This window comes from Quercus suber, unplaced genomic scaffold, assembly GCF_002906115.3.
Source record: "Quercus suber isolate HL8 unplaced genomic scaffold, Cork oak 2.0 scaffold_280, whole genome shotgun sequence".
Lineage (NCBI taxonomy): Eukaryota > Viridiplantae > Streptophyta > Magnoliopsida > Fagales > Fagaceae > Quercus > Quercus suber.
The window spans coordinates 20,886-36,254 of record NW_027069736.1 but is presented as its reverse complement, the minus strand read 5'-3'; the positions used below and the strand labels follow the sequence as shown (position 1 = coordinate 36,254).

Below are 15,369 nucleotides of genomic sequence, written 5' to 3'. Positions count from 1 at the left end.
CTAAAGCGCCTAATGATGAGTCATGAGAGATAAATTAGAAACTGCCGTGAGGCTAACGGCAAGACAGAGAAAGTAGCATTAGGGGGACCATTTGTACGTCGAAACACGTGTCGGTACAACAAAAATCATGCAACAGTCGCTCAAAAATGGGGTCCCCCGGACTAGTCTGTCTACTCCGACTGGGGACCACCGACTCTCCCCCTACACCCAAACGCACTTTCGGCTTTATTATACGTGGGGACCACCAACAGGCGCGCGCGTGATCTTTCTCTCTCTAAATCCTCACTCACTCACTCTGTCTGTGACCGTGACTTCAGCCGCCGTTACCTGTAGTCTATGACTCTGTCGTCGTGGTCTGTGGCAGAAAGAAACTAGGTATAGAGTGGTCCCTTCGTTTTAGGCTGTGACCTTGACAGTTGTAAAAATACGATTTGCTGATGAATGTGGCGCGAAGTCCCAAGTGGTCCATGAAACTTGGGCAGGACAAGTGGCTTACGTACGCGGGTCGAGGTCGAAGTTGCTGTCGGCGTCAACGTCGACTAAAATATCTACACTCATTATTATTATAAAAAAGAAAAAGAAAAAGAAAAAAAAAAAGAAATATTGAGATCGAGAGTTATTGGATCTCTGCAGTTGTCTCCACGGTACTGTCGTCGTCGATCATTGTGATTGTACAAACAATAAACATCAATCGATCTTTCAAAGTTACAAGTTACAGCAACAACACCAATCCAACTTCCTTCCAATGATACAATTTGTGTAATAATAAATTATTGTCTTCAAATAGAACAAGTAACCTTTGATTTTGTGATGCAAGATATTTGTTTCATGATGTGATCCATTAGTAAATTCTTTTTGTAAATGATATAATTTTAATGGATGGAATTAAACATGAGTTAATGTTTGAAATGAGTATAAGATTTAATTCTTAAGAGACAATAAAGAGCAATAACTTTTGATATTAATATTCAATCGTTTATAAAAATAATTAAAGATAATGAATAGGATGTGAATAGTAGTATAAAAATATGTGAATGAAAGAGAGAAGCATATCAAAAGTATTATGTGATCATAAACTTATTAAATTAAAATGAAATTTTTTACAAGATTACTATAAAATTAGTTATGCTCTACAATATTGAGTGTTGGGTTGTTGAGAAACATGTTCATGTTCATAAAATAAGTATAGTTGAAAAAAAAAATTAAGATAGATAATTGGAAGTAGAAGGAAATTGGATTCAAAATTAAGAATTTGCTTAAAAAATATATGAGAAAGAGTCACTCGATTAATATAGCTCTGATTTTTTTTTTTTTTTTGAGAAACGAGAATGGGTCAATTTAAGTCTAGGGAATACTTGAAACATTCTATCCTAGAAGTATAGGATCCGTGAGTACCACCTAATTTGTTCACCTATTTAGATAATATTATTTTGTTCTAAGAATATAAACAAATAAATAAATCTCATGTTGATGGGTCGATTCAAGGATGAAGGAAAAGTACTTGTTAATTAAGATGGTAGTAACCATTCACACTCCCAACAAGCAACAACAACAACAAGTGAAAAGGAAAAGACTTCGTTCTCTAAAATGTAGAAAGGAATTGGGAAAGCCCAAAGGACTACGGTTTCCTTATCAGCCACGAAACCCACAGTAAAATTAGAAACAAAACAAAACAAAAATAAACATTTTCACCACTTTTACAATAAATAATAAAATTATAAGTGGTAGCTTGTTGTTATTATTATTATTATTTTTTATACAATATATAAATTATACTCTAATTTAATCTAAGTGTATATGTGTGTGAAGGTACCCTTTAAGACTTGAACTCCGGTCTTTGCCCCCCACACCCTATAAACACTTATACTTGTGGAAGAACTATCGCCTCAAGGATGTACAGTGATAGTGGTAGATTGTTATTAGTTGTTACTAAGTGAGTTAAAAAAATAATTTGAGTAATGGATTCAAATTAGAATTAATAACAACTTTTCACATATAATTTGTTGTAAAAGTATTATAAAAATGTTGGTTAAATAAAAAATTTGTGATTTAATTTCTGCTTATACTAAAAATCAATCGATGGCTTAGTTTAATGATAAAAAATACAATTATAGAAGCGGATGTCATAAATTAAAACTTTCTAAAAAAAATAGAAAAATATTAGCAAATATCTTAAAAAAATTGGTTTAATAACTATTTTTAAAAATATTTTATAAAAAAAGATAGACCAATTAATTTTTTTGACAATTTTTTATATATTTTATGTGCATAATTTATTATTTATTACCCTAAAAAACACCTGTCAAGATAACCCAAAAACATGTTGTAAAAATGTGATGTCGAAACGAAAAGTGTAAAAAGTGTAAAACTTGTCATAAAAAAACTCTCTCATCTCACATATGGCTCATCCCCCATGTCACGTAGACCATCAATCAAAAACAAATAAATGATCAATCTTTGTCTCATTACACAATCTCCAATAACATCGCATCACACACCACAATCCCCGCCACGTTTCCCAATCATTCTCCACCGTCTGATCATCCCTCGTGTCAATCGATCTCATCCTCGAAAAGTCTTCACCCCGCACCCCCCCCACCTCAAAAGCTCTTTTCCAAACCTTTCTTTCTTAAACAAACAACAGCAACAGCTTCTTCAAGTTTCAACCACCACCCATGACCTCTTTAACCCGCAACTCCAAACCACGTTTTCTGATATAAATACACACACTTCTACTCTTTACTTATATATAAAACTGAAACTATAAATGGCGTTTCACGATCACGAAATGTCTTTCGAGTCTTTCACTGGCCACCACCACCACCACCACCACCACCACCACCAGCATCAGCAGCAGCAACGGTTGTCCGGAGCCGTTGTCGACGTGTCATCCGGCGGAGGAGGATCCGGGGCGCCCACTTGGCTTAGCAACGCGATTTTGCGGCAACAGAGCAGTAATAATAATAACAACAACAATTCTTCTTCTTCAGTGCTTCACGACGGAAACGACGACGTACATGGGGGGAGCACGAACCACCGTGGCGGCGGCGGCGGCGATCGGAACCGGACGGAGAGTGAAGATTGTGAAAGAGAAGAGAGGTGGGAGTGGGAGAGTGCGAAGTATAAAGGGGATATAGTGACGCACCCACTGTACGAGCAGCTCTTATCGGCACACGTGGCGTGTCTGAGGATCGCCACGCCGGTGGACCAGCTGCCGAAGATCGACGCACAGCTCGAACAGTCGCAGCGCGTGGTGGCGAAGTACTCGGTGCTCGCCAACGGCGCGGTGGACCAGAAAGAGCTCGATCAGTTTATGGTTAGTTCGGTTTTTTTTTTGTTAGTTATTTGTTTAGTTACTCTCTTCTTGGTAATTGCAGTATAGAAAACAGTTGACTTTTTTTTTTTTCGGTTGAGGTTGGTGTTTGTCTCGGTTTCTATGTTAGCCTTTTTTTATTTTTTTTTTTATTTTATGTTAATGGTTGGTGGATTGAGTTTTTAAAAATTTGGTAATAAAAAGTATAATTGAGAGTATGATTTCAGATAAAATAGGATGGTCGGAAAGAATATTTATAACCAGCCCCGACTAATTTGTTGAGGATTTTTAGATGGCTAAAACAATTTTGGAATTAAGGTTTTGTTGTTACTGTAGGTAAATTCATATTTTGATTTGGGGTTGATTTAAGTGCATCAAATTTGATTTTTTTTTTTTTTTTTTCATTTTAGTTGTTTTTGGAAATTGATTATATGTGTTGAAATCAAAATTTGAAGCCTTGTTTTTTTATTATATTTTTCTGGGTGGTGTTGTTAATTGTTTATTAACATAAGAAAAGTCCGTCCAATTTGAGATGGGTATTGGAATGGTAGAGAGAGAGACAGAGAGCCCTGTTGGCATTGTCCTTATTCAGACAATTAAAGGATTATGTGTCAGTTTTCTTTATTTTTTTTAAACAAAAAAATCTTGTATGATTTTAGAAAGTAGAAAGTAAATAAATTAAATATTAGATGGGTAGTACCAAACTTTTGGGTTGTGATGCGAATCAGAATGAATGCAGAAGTGGCATCAGAGGGAGGAATCACGCTGTTCAGAGTACATAATAATTGTAACTTTAAGTTTGGAGTGCTTTGAAGAATCTCTTTCCACTTGTTTTGGGTCATTCATGACTCAGTCCTCCTTGCTATATATCTTGTCCAAATATGATCTGTCATGAAGCACCACCATAATAGTTTATCTAGTTATTTTGTTGATGTAGATGTCCATTTCCTCAATTAGCACCTGTGTGAAGGTGACTTGAGCTGGATGAATTTATGCTGCAATGGATGTCAATCTTATAATTATATTTATTCTTTTTTCTCTTTTGGGCTCTTAAATGAAAGACAAAGTTCTAGGTTGGAGAAATCTTCTCCAAACCATCAAGGTATATTTTAATTTGATGACTTATTAAATTATTTTAAGTGATTAAATCTTAAAAGTACATGTGGATATTTTTTTTTTTTTTTTTTTTTTGAGGGTGTACATGTGGATAGTTATAGAGTCACCACGTAATCTGTTGAAGGAACTTTATTCTAAGGAAAATTATATCCTTAAATTAATTTTTTTGAGAAGTAATCTTTTAAAATTCTTAGATATTTTCAAAGCTTGAGTTATCCTTATTGATAACAAGACCATAAAAAGGCATGTCATTTTTCAAGGAATTGATGCTTAGTCGAGCAATTTCTATTGAAAACTTTGAAAATGATGTCTATTTAATATCTTTTGGATTCCTCAATTTCTTGTTTGCTATCCTTATTCCTTAAGTAAGAGTGTATACAGTTATGATGTTGAGGTCCTCAGACAAAGCCAAAACTATGACACGCAAAACCAAAGAGACAGCATCAATTAAAACTAATATATTTTCCAAAAAACTAAGTTGGTTTCAGATGTATTCCTTCCAATATGGGAATAGGATAATACTTTAAATTATATTGACTTTTGACATGAAAACCTTGGCCTTACTGATCAGCCAAAGAATGACTGTCTTAAATTTTATGTTACTAGTAATTGCAACAAATGGCCTTCTTCTAATCACTATTGAAAGTCTTATTTGCCTCATGTACTTCCACCAGTTTATTATTGTATTCATTGCCGCCCCCTTAGATGGATAACACAAGATCGACCTATTCTAGGACTCAAATCAAATTAATTGATATTTTGGTCTATATTTATTCAAGTACAACTTGAAATAAGATACCATAATTAAATGGATATCAATTGCTAAAATCATCACTGTGATTAATGGTAAAGTAAAGTTTTGGGATGTGGTAAAATGCAAAGTTCTTTTTCTATGGATCCACTACTATCTCGTTACCCATGCTTTTAGTGATTTTATTGAACTTAAACATATCCAGTATGGTGATTGTTTTTTTTTTTCATCTGAATTTCCTTTTTTCTTTTCTCTCTTTTTCTTTGTTCCTTCTGATGTAGACACATTATGTTCTATTGCTCTGTTCCTTTAAAGAACAATTGCAACAACATGTCCGCGGTCATGCCATGGAAGCAGTAATGGCTTGTTGGGAGCTTGAGCAGTCTCTGCAAAGCTTAACAGGTAACTAACAACCTCACCCCCCCACCCCCCCTCTCCCCTTATCTGATATGGCTTGATGTCTCATGTCTTACATAGTAGAAAGAAAACTGAGACATTAGTGTATATATGCTTGTACAAAATTTGTTACATCTTGTTAAAGTTTTTATTTAGTTTCCAAATTTTTATATTTGTTGACTAATACTCCCAATATTTAGTATGTGAACTATAATGGTAAGACAAATGGACCTGCCTTCTATCATGTCTGTTACACTTGATCGTATTGTTCTGCTCTTTCTTTATATGATGAGGAACTTTGGACTGGCAAATGTATCCATATGCAAAGAAATATCACATCCCAATTGGCTTTAGATGTTTGGAAGAATTCTTTATATGATTATCTTTCAATTTTGAGATTTGTTTAAATAATTTCTTCTGTTATTCATTGGCAGTAGTGAGCCACAAAATGAGTTTAGCCCTCCCCCTGCCCAAACTCCCCCTATCCTATAGGCTGAATCCAGCCTCCCCTTTTAAAGGGAAGAGGGTACTATTTGCATAACTTTTGTTTAATAAAGGTCTGTTATACGAGCTCTCTGTTTAATTTAGCTTAACATCTATTTCCTTGTTGTCATTATTGTCATGACAAGAATAAGTTGGCACTGTACTTCGCTTATAACTAGTTATGTGACCTTGATCCATATGATTGGAAGTATCCCCATTGTTTCAATGTCAGCTTCACAGATGTCAACGAGTTGATGCTTACATTCTTACTAGAGTATTAAGGTTCAGCTATTGTCATTCCTTTATTTATTTATTTTAGATTTGTTTATGAGATATCTATTATTATAGTTACTTTTATAGTCTTCCTTCAATATTTTGCTATGTTCATTTTGGATCAAGATTGGGTTTTGTTTTAGGGTGAGGCTTGTGATTATCAATTCAGTGTCCATTTGGATGCAAGCATACAATTTTTTACTGAAAATTGGTTAAATAATTTGAAGATATTATACTTGTTATTTGGGGATTCTTCAATTGTGGGTTATCTGCTAGTGAATCATCTGATTCACTTTTTTATTCAATCCTGATCCCTCTGTTATAATTAGTTTTCTCACTATGTTTATTAGCATCGTTATTATCTGGGGAACCTAAACTCTCTTGCACTTCTAACCTGAAAATATATGGCCCAAAAGTTGATTTCGCTCTGGGGTCTTCACCTCTAGCTTCTCTGCATACAGTAGATGATGGAGCGATGAAGATCTTACCCCTTTTTTCACTCTATCTCCCTTTTTTGTTTTTGTATATTCTAGAACAGGTTAAAATGGCTAATTCAAATATGGATAATGTGTGAACAGGTGTATCTCCAGGTGAAGGCACAGGTGCTACAATGTCTGATGACGAAGATGACCAAGCAGATAGTGACACCAACTTGTATGATGGAAGTCTGGATGGACCTGACAGCATGGGATTTGGTCCTCTCATCCCAACTGAAAGTGAGAGGTCCTTGATGGAGCGTGTAAGGCAAGAATTGAAGCATGAGCTAAAACAGGTAAGAATGCATACACTTCATTACCATATCAGTATATTGCCAAACAGATAAGTAGCTCATAAGCTTCTTGCTTTTCAGGGGTACAAGGAGAAGATTGTAGACATCAGAGAGGAAATTCTACGTAAGAGAAGAGCAGGAAAACTGCCAGGTGACACTACCTCGCTCTTAAAATCTTGGTGGCAATCACATTCTAAGTGGCCATACCCCACGGTAGGTTTGACACAATCTCCTCTTATCGTTTTGGCTAAATGTTTTGAAAATGGCTCCACGAGCACGTATTTACTTGTTAATATTGTCTTTAGGAGGAAGACAAAGCAAGGTTGGTGCAGGAAACAGGTTTGCAATTAAAGCAAATAAATAACTGGTTCATTAATCAAAGGAAAAGGAATTGGCATACTAACCCATCATCTTCTAATGTTTTGAAGAGCAAACGCAAGAGGTAAACTGATGATAAACATATTTTTTTTGCTTGTTAAAGATCAATTTCACTTCAAGATTTTTGCCAATTGTAATTTAGAAAGAATTATTGCAGGTGAATCCAGCAAGCAGTGCTGGTAACTGGACAAATTGAAAGAGAAAACTACTTTGTATATCCTTGTGTCAAATCTTTTTGGAAGTTTATTGTTGAAGCACCATTGTGAAGATTACAAGACTCCTTAAAGATCTTTATTTTGTTCATATGGTTTAGTCTAAACCTGCCACTTGATACCTATGAGTATTTGACCCACCACTGATTGGTTCCAGTCGATGACGAGTATGCTTTACATTTGATCTCTGTACCACAATCATATGTAAGAACTTGAAGCATACAGGACTGGAAGAAATCCATCTTGATAGCCTTTTTGTACCACCTGCGTGTGGATCTAGATAGCATATTCTATACCAGGTGACTACATATTATTTCTGCTTTTGGCGTCTACATCTGTGAATTATTATGGTTATAGATTATGGGTGCATAACTAAGCTCAAAAGATAATACAGAAGTTATGGATATATATAGTAAAATCTTCTCATTATATATTTCGTACCATTCTATGTCTATTGGTATTTAGCTAAAAACTTTGCTGTAAAAAAAAGGAGTGTGCACAGGAACGTAATTTGAAGAACTTTTAAAAGCCTGTAGTCAGGCCTTAAAATGAGATGGTGAGATATACCAAAAAACTTTAACTATCCAATTATATCATTGATTCCTCAAATTTATTACTTTTCTGTCATGTGAGACTTTCACTTAATCTTGTATACCCAACAAAATTTGTTGTTGATTTAGTATACTATAAGAGCATTCACATGATTAGGCAATTTTTTTTTGACAAACTTGTAGGTGAGAAGTTACTTTTTATATTTAACCTACTTACTTTTAAATAAACTCAACGTCTTATTATCTATTTCTTTCTTTATTCTATTAAAATGTTATTTCCATTTTTTTTTTAATTACTCATTTCTCTCCTTTCTCTTCCCCAAATCTAATTTCACGTTGCTCAATTTCACAATATTTTTCTTAGAACCCCAATTTTCATTTCATCATTCATGCCCAAATCACCATTCAACACCCAAAATCACTGACGAAACCCTCACCGCTAACAAACCTAGCCCTCAAATCTCCAAGCATCCACTGCAAATTCAGCCTTCAAACTGCAATGAAGTGAGGCTTAAAGACCCACCCACCAATACCACTACTCTCAACCACAATGAAATGACTCGGCCTAGACCGTTAGTCACCACATATTTATCATCCAAATAGGATCAAAGAATCTAGCAATGAGATCCATATGGGTTGAGAAACACTATTAACTAATGGAATTTTGGCTAATTGATTGTTAATGCAGTGTTCTCTCTTTTTAGAGAAGCACTATAGCTAATGGTAATTTGGCTAAATGATTGTTAATCCAACGTGGGTGATTTTTGGGGGGTTTATTAGGCCTATTTAGGCTAAAATGCTATTTTGCATAAGCCATGTGCGTGCTCTAATTTGCCACTCATTTATTTGGAGCACAAGAAGTCCAACCCATGTAACTAATGTGGCACCATCTCAATATTGACGACGGTTTGAAAGAATAATAACAAGAGATATGATAAGTTTTCAATGCACTTCTGTAATTAGGTTAGAGAAAATGTTAAAGATAGGGGTTCATATTTTGTTTGTGAAAGTAGCATTGATCTTTAGTTTAAAGTCTTCAAGGACAAGGAGAAATGGAATGTGGGGGTGAAACCCCGCTACATGGTAAGGGTATGTTAGAAAATTCAATATATCTAGTTAGGGTTTCTTAGGATTTGTATAAATTTGTTGTGAACTCTAATTTTTATATAATGAAATTCTCAATTGTTTGCTTCCATAAATATAAATATATTGTCGAACTACGTAAATTTCTCGATAGTTTCTCTCTTTTCTTTGTCACTAATATTGTTAAAATCTGAAATCTTCAGCCGAAAATGATTACTTGTTTGAGTTCTTTCAGCAAATTGTGTCTGGTACGTAATTGTGCCTAATATAGCCTCATTGGACATCATGGTTGACACTTGACATTTCACACACTGAGTTTCTAACCAATGACACGCTTGAGTCTCCTTTTATTGCATAGCTGTTTATAATAGTACTGGTTCTATTCAAACAATTGATGTGAGGTGCAACAGTTTGAATTTGTATTTGATCAATATAAAAAATTTCAAGAGAAGAAATTGTTTAAGAAAATGATTATTTTTTCATCTTCTTGTATCGATTAGATGAAGATGACAAATACAAGAGAGAAATTTTACTTTCACTTTAAGACATTTTTGTTAAACAGAACAATATACTCATGGAGCAGAGTAGCTCGGATGGTCTAGACCAAGTTGGGAAAGTAGAGAAGATTTCTGGATATAGAAATAAATATTAGCCAAAGCCTTCAAAAAACTTAAAAGGAAAAAACGAAAATATTTAAAGTAGTTGTGACTTGTGAATATAGTTTGACTTGTTAAGGCGAAAGTGCCCGTCTTTCCATCCCTCATTTGGTAACTTCTAGGTAAAAATCCTTACCATTGATCTTTTTAAAGGCCAGCATAACGCCACATCTATATAATCCTTGGGAAAGCACTCCTAACGTTAGGAATAAAAATCTCTATCACTTATCAATCACAATTTGTTATATATTATAGAGCTAATTACAATTTATCCGCATATGGTTTGACATTTTACTTACCTAAACTATGTTCTGTTAGATTTCCATAACCCACTTCTCCATTTTTAGTTAAAAAACACATTTTAATACAAAAACATAACATAGAACAAATAAAAAATTTAGGGTTTAAAGAAAAATTTTCACACTACATCATCTTACCCAAATAGCATATGGGTTGGATCTTGTCTACACTTTTTGGCTCAAATATTGATTGATTTCTTCATCGATGTCTATGAAGGGGATGTGAGGAATGTAGAGGTAAGATGTTGAAACCCCTTACTGTCCAACATTCTCAAATTTCCAAATCCTAAGATGAGAAGATTGGAAAGAGCTGTGGGCATTAAAATTAAATACTCCTCCGGCAAGGACTCCACACCCTCGCAATCAAGATCACTATTTCCGAATCCTAATCCTAATCAAGATCAGCCAAAAGTGTAGAAAATATATTGACTTCTTCATTTTTATCATCTTACCTAGATATCATCTAGTACCTAGTGCCTTGTCATGTTTTATTGAAGTTCAAGCTCTCTCTCTCTCTCTCTCTCAAAACCCCAGCCAAGATTCATGCTATGTTTTCAATTTTATTTATATTTTTTGGTTTCTCTTTAGGCTAACACCGGAAGTTTGCTTCATTTTGATGGGTTTGTCACAAAAGGCTTAGTGTTTTTGATTAGAAAATTTTTTTTGAGAGAAGTTCTGATATTTAATTTGTATATGTTTGAATTTTTTTTTTTTATGCGATGTTCATCCATCTTTTGTAAAATTTTAAACCCTAGTTTTTTTTTTTTTTAATCCTTTTTATGTTATATTTTTGTATCTAAATGTGTTTTTTTAACATAAAACGAAGAGGCTAGTTACAGAAGCCCAACAGAGCATAACTCAAATGGATAAAGTGTCAAATTTCAAACCATGGGTAGGCAACTTAAATTCAGGGCAAACCAAGGTGGGTAAGTTGTAATTTGCCTCTATGTATATATATATGTGTGTGTGTGTGTGTGTGTGTATATCAAAACACATGATATACTACAATTGATATAATATAACCATGTATGTGCTCGAAGGGAGAAAATTTTGTATGAGCCAGACATATACACCCTTTATGAGAGTGACATATGGGCCCTTAATCGAATGTTATTTACTAGTCGAATCATAAATTTATTATTTATGCATAATTTTATACTATAAAATTTTAAATTTAAACTTTTGATTGATAACATAGTTATTGATCTTCTAGAAATTTTGCAAGTATAGGGAATATAAGAAGAAAATATAATCCAATGGTTATTTTGTCAAAATTCACATCAAATTAAAAGATATTGAATAGAGTTGTAGCCATTGAATACAACTAAGTTTGTGACTAAACTTTGTCTTATAGAAAATAAGGAGATAGTCACGAAACTAAGAAACCCACAACTTTTTTTCTCTTACATGGCTGAAATTCCCTTGTTATTTTTTCTAAGACAAAGTTTAGCTACAAATTTAGCTGTAGACTTGTAACTAATGACTACAACTTCACACAATATTTTTAGAATAGCTACATATTTTGGAAATTTAAGAGTGAANAAAAAAAAAAAAAAAAAAAAAAGAACAAACGGCTTTCCAAACCATCTAATGTATTAGCTACTAGAAGACTGGAATTATTAGATCTAATATTGGACTCTATAAAATTAAACACAAAATATAGATACAAATTGACTAACATAACAAGCCAAGAAGACCCCAAGACACATGGGGAATTCTAACTAAAATAGTACATGACTGAGTTAGCAAACCACTCAAGTAAGACACCTGACTATAACAAACCAAACTTTATTGATGTACAGGATCATTCTCATGTGGGAAGTGTCTTCTAGTAACATCTACCAATCCTCCATATCACATCTCAAATGCTCTATAACATCTAAATTGAATCCCTTGTGATTCATATAGGAACAACAACGTACACTGTTTATAGGTGAAGATGTTTTCTTTTTTAAACAAGGATTGCATCACGCTGTTTACTAATTAGTGAACAATCTTTTATGTGTATTCATCTTCATTTGAAACTAGGTAGCCTGAGTTTTGTAAATTTTGACACGAGGGTTGTCATTAATAATTGGGGATTTGAATTGTACATACTACTAAGTCGTGAAATAGGGTGTTTTCAGCTCAATTTTTTGGTTTCTTGTTTTTAATTAAAAGGTGAAATGAAATATGGATGGTAAGAATCTATTTTTAAAGAGCTACGAAATAGGACCAAAAAATGGAAGTTGCATTCTTCTGCCTTGAAAGCTGTGATAAAACTTTGAATCAGAGATACCAAGAACTGCCTAACCGAATTCGAAAGTATTCATACCACTTAACAATACTATAAAATTTTCACCTTTTTTTTTTCTTTTACCAAATTATAGAAATGTTAGCTCCAAATCCTCCATTACTATTAAACCAAGTATTTAGATGAACTAAACAAACAAAACAACAAGGCAGCAGACGAACTCAACAAACAAAAGAATAGCTATAATACGTGATCTATTATATAACAATTTTTGTAGTTTGGCACCAATAAAAATTTCAGTCTTTCACTTCAGAGAGAAAAAAAACTATGTACATCACCCACCAACTATTAAGTGACTTACGAAGAACAACTCTACTCATTCTTCACTCAGACAAAACAACAAACACATAACATGTGTAATAGGAAAATCATTGATTATACAGCCAAACCCAGTTTCGTCTCTTTAGATAGAACAATGAGGTATTTCATATACTGAGTAACATTTCAGACAAGTAGGAGAACAACAATTGATACGTATACTGTTCAAGGCCTTTAAAACAAGAAAATTTATCATTTGTAGATAGAATTTATGGCCCCCAAATTCTGGGTAAAATCCCACGGAGAGGATTTGAAATGATGTTCTTAAATTATGGCTTCAGTAATTTAAACTTAAGGATTTAAAATCAATGACATCCAAACACCAAAACCATATACATAGGAGTTTAGGGTTCCAAAATCATTCAAATCCAAGAAAAAAAAAACCACAAATGAAAAGAAAGAAGAAAACGAAGTTTGAAATTTCAAATGAAAAATGTGATATTATTGTTTTTATTTTTTTGATGAAAACGTGATATTTATTGTTGAAAATGAAAGAAGAAAGAGATTACAACCACCTTGCCGATAGAATATCCATCGCCTTCTACTCATGTAGCGTGAGGCAGAGAGAATGGAAGCTAACTTCTTTTACTGGTATCAGGTAACTCACTAAACTTATTTAAACGGTCAAGATTAAAACCATTAGAATCTATGGCTTGGATTTGAGTAGGTCCCGTACCCACAAAAAAACCACGGGGTATGGTAGAATGACCCAAAAAGGTGGCCTTCTACATGCTGTTGAGTACCTTCTACCTGTTCATAGCATTTTACAGACTCTAGTTATGAGAATATAACCATCACAGCTAATTGTGGTGTTCGTATGCAACTTGTGTGCTACAGTTGTATTTGAACCAGTATCTTTAATGCTAGACATGAGCTCAAGTGGTTGGAGACTAATGGCATGTTTGGATGTTTAAAAAAGGAGGGGGAGTAGAGTAGAGGGAGGGAGAGTAATGCAATTACCTTGTTTGGAAGTTTTTTAAAGAATGAGGGGGAGAGGTTTGGAGGAGTTTGGAGGGGTTTGGATTCCCTCTAGCCCCCCAATTTTAATTCCCCCAAATTGGAGAGATTTGGAGGGGGAGTAGAGGACATAAACTATTGACCAAGTAAATTACCTAATTTATCCTTATTATATTAACAAAATTACACAAGGGGAAGGGCTAATTACTCCCTTCCCCCTTACTAATTTTAAAAACATCCAAATAAGGTGGAGGTGAATCATTCTCCTCTACTCTCCTCCCTAGAACTCACCCACAAAACAATCCAAATCAACTCAGTGATCACTTATAGTCTGCAGATCTATGTTGCCAAGAGAAGAAGAAAGATAGATAGCACTTTATTATTATTATTTTTGAGAGAGAGAGATAGAACTTTTCTATTTCCTGACTAATTGTATGCCCGTGCATGGATTAATTAGATTTTATTTATAAAGTAAATAAAATATCGTAACTATAAGTGAAAATCAAACAATAAAATAATTAATAAAAAATATTAAAAACTATATTATGTAAAAGAAGCCTAGGTAAGATCTGTTTTTTCTTTATCAAACTAAAAATTATGGTCAATGAATAAAATAATTTAAAATAGATAATGTGAGGACCTGATTTGGGTAGTAAATCCTCTACGTGAAAAGACTTAGGCCCAAGAAGCCCAAAACAATAAATTTATAGAGAATGAGTTGAAAAACTGGGCTTTAGTTTATCAAACAAACATTGGAACAGATTTAAGTAGGAGAATGAAAAGAAGCAGTATTATATTGAAGTAAAAACAGTCATCGGCAAGATCCGAGGTGAACTGTTCTTGTTTTTTATTCTCAGATTTGGTTACAAGTTTGATTCCTGAATGCTATAGTGTTTTTCCTATGAATTTCGAACCCCTCTCTATGAAGGACCCCTCTCCTTATATAGTTCCTTCTAAAGCATCTCGATCTTACACTTGTTGATCACCTGTATTACTACTTGAGTGCTTGTCCCATCAGACACCCTCTCTGGTAATATAGGCCTTTGGGCAGTCAACTTTATACTGTTCAGGAGTCTTCTCCATATTAATGCAGTCAGGATAGTAGCTGCAGAACATTAATGGCCTGTTTGGATGTTTGAAAAAGGAGGGGGAGTAGAGTAAAGGGAGGGAGAGTAATCTAATTACCTTATTTGGAAGTTTTTTAAGGAAGGAGGGGGAGGGGTTTTGAGGGGTTTGGAGGGGTTTCAACTCCCTCTAGCCCCCCATTTTTAATTCCCCCAAATTGGAGAGATTTGGAGGGAGAGTAGAGTACATAAACTATTGACCAAGTAAATTACCTAATTTACCCGTATTATATTAACAAAATTACACAAGGGGAATGGCTAATTACTCCCTTCCCCCTTACTAATTTTAAAAACACCCAAACAAGGTGGAGGGGAATCATTTTCCTCTACTCTCCTCCCCACTACTCCCCTCCCCTCTACTCCCCTCTACTCTCCTCCCTCTCTAAACTTCCAAACA

General features: G+C 34.2%; 1 protein-coding gene across 1 annotated transcript; it reads left to right on the top strand.

Annotated features, from left to right (window-relative positions):
* The first annotated feature begins 2,618 nt into the window (after nt 1-2,618).
* On the top strand, nt 2,619-8,120 carry LOC111996988 (homeobox protein knotted-1-like LET12). The gene is made up of 6 exons (XM_024029029.2): nt 2,619-3,316; nt 5,462-5,582; nt 6,911-7,104; nt 7,183-7,314; nt 7,407-7,543; nt 7,637-8,120. Exons 1-6 carry the CDS (start codon nt 2,768-2,770, stop codon nt 7,638-7,640), a joined length of 1,137 nt encoding a protein of 378 aa, XP_023884797.2. The 5' UTR covers nt 2,619-2,767; the 3' UTR covers nt 7,641-8,120.
* Nucleotides 8,121-15,369: the final 7,249 nt, after the last annotated feature.